Source organism: Ammospiza caudacuta, chromosome 7 (assembly GCF_027887145.1).
Source record: "Ammospiza caudacuta isolate bAmmCau1 chromosome 7, bAmmCau1.pri, whole genome shotgun sequence".
NCBI classification, from domain to species: Eukaryota; Metazoa; Chordata; class Aves; order Passeriformes; family Passerellidae; genus Ammospiza; species Ammospiza caudacuta.
Window position 1 is genome coordinate 7834082 of NC_080599.1, and position 6492 is coordinate 7840573.

The window sequence follows — 6492 nt, forward strand, 5'->3', positions numbered from 1 at the left end:
GTCCCAGGGCTCATTAACATTAAGAACACCTTGAAAAGCCAAGCTTGTGGGAGTAATTTGATTTTCATTTTCAAATCTTTTGTGATTAATTAGATGAATTCCAGTAGTGTATTCAAACTAAATAGATTCTATTTAAAAACACAGTGAGAAAAGATTTCTTACCTCAAATTTAGGGTTTTTTTCCCTGTCAATTTATTGATGTATGCAGTCTCCAGCTGACACTGAATCCAAGTACCTCCTCATGCAGTTTGAATGGATATGAAAATCAAGACCCTTCATGGCTGACAATCAATCAGACTCTCTCCCTACCCCCACCCCACCATTTTCCCCATCCAAGCCCTGGCACTCAGAGCAGCCTTGTGCAAATCTGAGCTCCCTCCAGCCAAGGCTGCACTTGCAGCTTTCAGCTCCTTGGCTCTAACTCCCACCTGCTTTCTTTGGAGAAGGAACTGCCCGAGGCACAGAGGGATGTTCATTTATTGTCAGCCAACAAACCCATGGGAACCGAGGTGTGTGCTGGAATTCAATGCCCTCCCCATCCCACAGCAGCCCTGCATTTCCCTCCTGCAGCCTTGGTCTCCAGCACAGCCATGGAGGCTATTTGGGCTCTGGATTGTTGCTACAGTCCCCAAGGGAAGCTGAGCTCTGCCTTTGGCACAGTCAGGCCTGGCCAGTGCAGGCCATGCTCAGCAACTGCTTGTGTGTGCCTGGCCTTGCTGTCAGCCCTGGCAGTGGCTGCGTGGCCCCTTTGCGGCCCTGTGCTGGCCCAGCCATGGTGGCCCAGCCCCTGTGCAGGCCCAGCCCAGGCCAGGAGCATTGCGGCTGGGAACGGCCCCTGTGCCGTGGTGCCCACAGCAGCCTTGGGGCTCTGTGCCCCATGGCCTCCCTGCTGGGCAGCCTCTGCCAGCTCCTGCAGAGCCCGTGGCACCTGTGGGGCTGCACAGACCGCCCTGCCCTGGGCTCTGCCGGCCTCTGGGCCAGCAGAGCGGCAGCCAGGGCTGGCCATGGCCAGGAACAGGCCCTGAGCCCCACAGGAGGATGGAGCTGGGCCACAGCCAAACTCAGCCCAGGCCAAAGCTGGACTCAGCAGCCAGGGCTGCCAAGGGCTGGGCACAGAGGCTGGCACTGACAAATGTCCTGGGCCCCCTCCCTGCTCTGTCCACGCCACCAAGGGCACAGAGCAGCCTCCTCTCTGGGCCACTTGCCTGTTTGCAGTGCCTTGCACAGGCGCTGACCCTGCCCCACAAGGCCTGGCCTGAGTCCTGCCCCTGCACACTCAGCCAGGCTGAGATGGACACTGATGGTTTCTGGGCCAGGCTCTCTGAGCCCAACCCAGCTCCCTGCAAGCTCTGCCAGCTGCCCTGAGCTCTGGGCAGCACCAAGGGCCTCTCCCCAGCCCAGCCCAGCCGGCTCTGGCCCCACAGCTCTGCTCAGGCCAGGCTGCTCTGGGCACTGCCCCACGGCCTCAGCCCCTGGCAAGGGCACAGCAGCAGCTGAAGCTGCTACAGGACTCAGCCCCAGCCATGGGGGAAGGTGCTTGGCCAAGGCCAAAGGAGGCTCCCTGGCTGCCCTGCTGCCCTCGGGCTGAGGTGCTGAGAGCTCTGCAGCCCCTGCTGCCATCCCATCTGCCCAGGGCAGCACAAGAGCCCCGGCCTTGGGGCTCTCAAGAGCTGCTCCTGCTCCAGGCCCAGGGCCCGTGCCAAAGCTGGGGCAGCCACAAAGCTGTGCCCATTTCTGTTCATTTCTGCTCTGAAGGGGATGAATCCTCAGCCACTTGGAGAGTGCTGATGAATTTTACTCCTCTAGAGGCCTCTTCTTTCTTGAGCTCTTCATTTCAGGAATTTAGTGACAAATGCTCATAAATATTTTTGCAAAACGCTTGAAAAAGAAAAGCCCCTTGGAATAATTGAAGTTTTCAATTCTTCTGTGGTTAATTAGATAGATTACAGAAGTGGATTCAAAGTGAATATACTATGTTGAAAAAAATGCAGAGATAACTGTTTTTTCCTGTTTAGTGTTCATTTCCTGACTATAAATTTTTATCAGCTATGTCCAATTGGTATTCATCTCTAGCACCTTCTAATGCAGTCTGAATAGATATGAAAATCACGATTCTTCATGGCTGACAATCAATGACACTTTGCCCTCACCCTCTCCCCACCATTTCCCTTATCCAACCCCTGGCACTCCTATGGATCAGGAACGGTGTGGCTGGGAGGACCAGGACAGTGATGTTCCCGCTGTTCTTGGCACTAGTTGGGCAGCACAATGTTAGGCCACAGGCTGCCCAGGGAGGTGGGTGAGTCACCAACCCTGGAAGTGTTTAAGGAAAGACTGGATGTGGCGCTCACCGCCATGGTCTTGGTGGCAAGGTGGCCTTGGATCCCAGGTTGGACTTGGTGCTCTCCAAGGTCTTTTGCAGTCTGGTTGATTCTCTGATGATTGTGACAGTGCAGGGCCCTGGGGAAGCAAGGGGCCATTGTGACACTGGGGGCCTGGTGGCACTAAGAGGACCATGGTGACATTGTGTAAGACATGGCAGCACATAGCCAAGGGGCCATTGTGACACTGTGGAATCAAGAAGAGCATTGCTGTGTGGTGTTTGTGAGGTGCTCAGGATGAGGTGAGAGATGAGAATCTGACTCCATGTTCTCAGAAAGCTGATTTATATTATATTATATTATATTATATTATATTATATTATATTATATTATATTATGCTTTTCAAAAACTGTACTTTAGAAAAAGAAGAATACAGACAGAGGGCTTAACAAGAATGATAATGAAAACTCACTACTGACTCCTCAGGGTCCAATACAGTTGGTAGTGATTGGTCATTAGTTAAAACAATTCACATGTTTGGATAAACAATCTCCAGACCACATTCCAGAGAAGCAAAACACGGAGAAGCTGAGGCTTCTCATCTTCCCAGGAGAAGAAATCCTGGCGAAGGGAATTTTCAGAAAATATCACATTGACATTGCTGCACTGCCAGATCTCATGGAACAAACGGTCCATTGTGACAGTGCAGGGCCTTGGGGGACCAAGGGACATTGTGGCACTGCAGCGGCCCAAGGATCCAAGGGACTTTGTGACAGCAAGGGGTCCCACGGAACCAAAGGAACATTGTGACACTGGGAGGCCTCATGGAACCCTGGTAACACCAAGTTGTCTGGGAGTGTGGATCTCCTGGAGGATAGGAGGGCTCTGCACAGGGTCCTGAACAGGCAGGATCCAGGGCCCAGATCCAACAATGTGAGGGTTAAGAAGTCCAAGTGCCAGGTCCTGTACTTTGGTCACAACAACCCCTGCAGCACTACAGGCTGGGGACAGAGTGGCTGGAGAGCAGCCAGGCAGAAAGGGACCTGCAGAGACTGATGGACAGCAAGCTGGACATGAGTCAGCAGTGTGCCCAGGTGACCAAGAAGGCCAATGGCTCCTGGCCTTGATCAGGAATGGTGTTGCCAGCAGGAGCAGGGCAGGGATTCTTCCCCTGTGCTCAGGACTGCTTGGGCAGCGCCTTGAGCGCTGTGTCCAGTTCTGGGCCCCACAATTTAGGAGGTACATGGAGGGGCTGGAGCACGTCCAGAGAAGGGCCGCAAGGCTGATGAGGGGTCTGGAACACAAGTCCTGTGAGGAGTGGCTGAGAGAGCTGGGGTTGTTTATCCTGGAGAAGAGGAGGCACAGGGGAGACAATAAAGTGTCAGGGCACAGGTTGAACTTGATGATCTCCAAGGACTTTTCCAACCATGCTGATTCTGGGATTCTCTGAAACCACCCTTGGAGCAGTTGCACGATGAGCCCTGGGCGTCATCTTCAGGAGCTCCAGCAGCCCAGGTTGCTCAGCTTCTCCTGCCAGCCCCAAAGCCCATCCTGTCAGTCCTGCAGAGCCTCTGCAGCTCCTCCTCATTGCCCAGAACAGGGAGCCCCAGAGGCAGACACAGCAGCCCAGATGTGCCCCCCTGGCCTGGGGTGTCTCTGGCAAGGGAGCAGCACCAGGCACTGCAGGAGCCTGCAGACAATTCCTGCAGCACTTGTAGGATGATCCTTCTCCCCAGTGGACGTTCCCATGGGGGCAAGTCAGGAACTGCAATGGGGAGTGGGGCCAGAGAGGAAAGGGCAACCAGGGATGGGCTGTTTGCAGGGGAGGGAACAGGGGTGGGCAAGAGGAAGAAATTTGTATAAGGGAAGAGTAAAGAAAGCAAAGGGGAAGCATAGGAAATGTTCAGGGCACTTTGGGGGTGGCTGCCAGGCAGCCCTTTCTCTGAGCAACAGCATCTGCAGTGGGACAGGAAACTCCCAGTTGATGGGAACAAACTTTCTGGCTGACAGCAGAGGCCAGGACAAAGCTGAGTGGTTTCCCTGGTGTCCCCCAGCCCTTGCTGGCCCCAGGGGCTGATGGCATTTGTGCTCCCTCAGGTTCATGTCCCCACAGCAACAGCATGGGGGTGCTAACCCTGCTCTGTGCAATGCAAACAGGGGCTGCTGAGCCATTGCTGCCGTGTCTGTGCCTGCAAGGATGGGGCACCTGTGTGAGCTGGAGGAGAAGCCAGGGCTGCAGAGGGGGGATGTTGTTGGAAGCTCCATGAGGACGCTCTGGGACGCTGCCCTGGGCTGTCCAGCGCACTGGGGATGGAGCAGCCCCTGCTCTGCTGCTCCTTCCCATCTCCCCCAGGGCCCTTGCAGAGCCCCAGCCATGCTGTTTGCCCCCAGCCTGCCCACAGCCAGCCTGGGGCTGCTCATGGGGCTTTTCTTTACTGAGCATTGGCCTGGGCGTGTTCTTGAGAGAGCCTGGGCAAGGAGCCTGGAGCCCCCAGGGCCTGGGCTGAGGCGTCAGCGCTGCCCCGGCAGTGCCCATGGGCTGTCCCTGCTGCAGCCCTGGCACTGCCACCCCCAGGGCTGTGCCCGGCCCTGAGAGCACTCAGGCCCTGCAACAACACCAGGGCCACCAGGGCAGCGGGGCAGGGCCACGGCAGCAGCACTGGCAACACCAAGTGCTGCTGCTGCTGGGCACAGCTGCTGGGCCAGCGCTGATCTACCCCCAGCTCTGCACACAGACATTGCTGCTGCAGCTCCAGAGAAGGTAACAAAAGGGCATCTCTGCAGAAAACTCTGCTGGGACATCCTTTAGTTCATTTAAAGCCACTGAGAGCACAGCCCCTCATTGACACAGTCTGTGGGCACAGGGAAGGTGGAAAGAAACAAAATGAGAAATGTCAGAAGAAATGAAATTTTTTGTGGTCAGTATAAAAAAAGTAAAAATACAAACACAACCAAACCCAAAATAACTTTTAAAGATGAATTTGATTATAAGTTATTTGCAGAAATGAATCAGCAGTTTAATGTTCCTGAAAGCATCCAGTCATCAGTTTCCACACTGCAGCCTTGAGCTCCTGGTTCCTCAGGCTGTAGATGAGGGGGTTCAGGGCTGGAGGCACCACCGAGTACAGAACTGACAGGGTCAGATCCAGGGATGGGGAGGACATGGAGGGAGGTTTCAGGTTCGCAAATGAGCCAGTGCTGAGGAACAGTGAGACCACGGCCAGGTGAGGGAGGCAGGTGGAAAAGGCTTTGTGCCGTCCCTGCTCAGAGGGGATCCTCAGCACGGCCCTGAAGATCTGCACATAGGAGAAAACAATGAATACAAAGAAACCAAATATTAAACAAACACTAACAGCAAGAAATCCCAGTTCCCTGAGGTAGGATTTGGAACAGGAGAGCTTGAGGATTGGGGGAATTTCACAGAAGAACTGGCCCAGGGCGTTGCCATGGCACAAGGGCAGGGAAAATGTATTGGCTGTGTGCAGCAGTGAATAGACAAAGGCACTGGCCCAGGCAGCTGCTGCCATGTGGGCACAAGCTCTGCTGCCCAGGAGGGTCCCGTAGTGCAGGGGTTTGCAGATGGACACGTAGCGGTCGTAGCACATGATCGTCAGGAGGGAGAAATCTGCTCCAGTAAAGAACAGAAAGAAAAAGAGCTGAGCAGCACATCCTGTGTCGGAGATGTTCCTGGTGTCCCAGAGGGAATTGTGCATGGCTTTGGGGACAGTGGTGCAGATGGAGCCCAGGTCAGTGAGGGCCAGGTTGAGCAGGAAGAAGAACATGGGCGTGTGCAGGTGGTGGCCGCAGGCTACAGCGCTGATGATGAGGCCATTGCCCAGGAGGGCAGCCAGGGTGATGCCCAGCAAGAGGCAGAAGTGCAGGAGCTGCAGCTGCCGTGTGTCTGCCAAAGCCAGCAGGAGGAAGTGCCTGATGGAGCTGCTGTTGGACATTCCTTCGCTCTGGGCATAGTGAACTGTTGAAAGAAGACACTGACAAGCTTGGACAGATTTCCTTGAGTCCATCCTATGCTCTTTCATTAGGAATCCCCTCAAAATATTTATCTTGTTTTGAAGGAAATTTTCTTTAATTTCTTTATTTTTGATTTTGGATTTCTGCTCCTTCTGAGTTACTGCTTTATCTTCAGCATTGCTCTCAGGCTGAACACTGGGG

The 6492-nt window shown here is 54.4% G+C and overlaps 1 protein-coding gene across 1 annotated transcript; it reads right to left on the minus strand.

Annotated features, from left to right (window-relative positions):
• Nucleotides 1-5339: 5339 nt before the first annotated feature.
• On the minus strand, nucleotides 5340-6272 carry LOC131559838 (olfactory receptor 14I1-like). Its single transcript, XM_058808346.1, has one exon. It carries the CDS (start codon nucleotides 6270-6272, stop codon nucleotides 5340-5342), a length of 933 nt encoding a protein of 310 aa, XP_058664329.1.
• Between the last annotated feature and the right edge of the window lie 220 nt (nucleotides 6273-6492).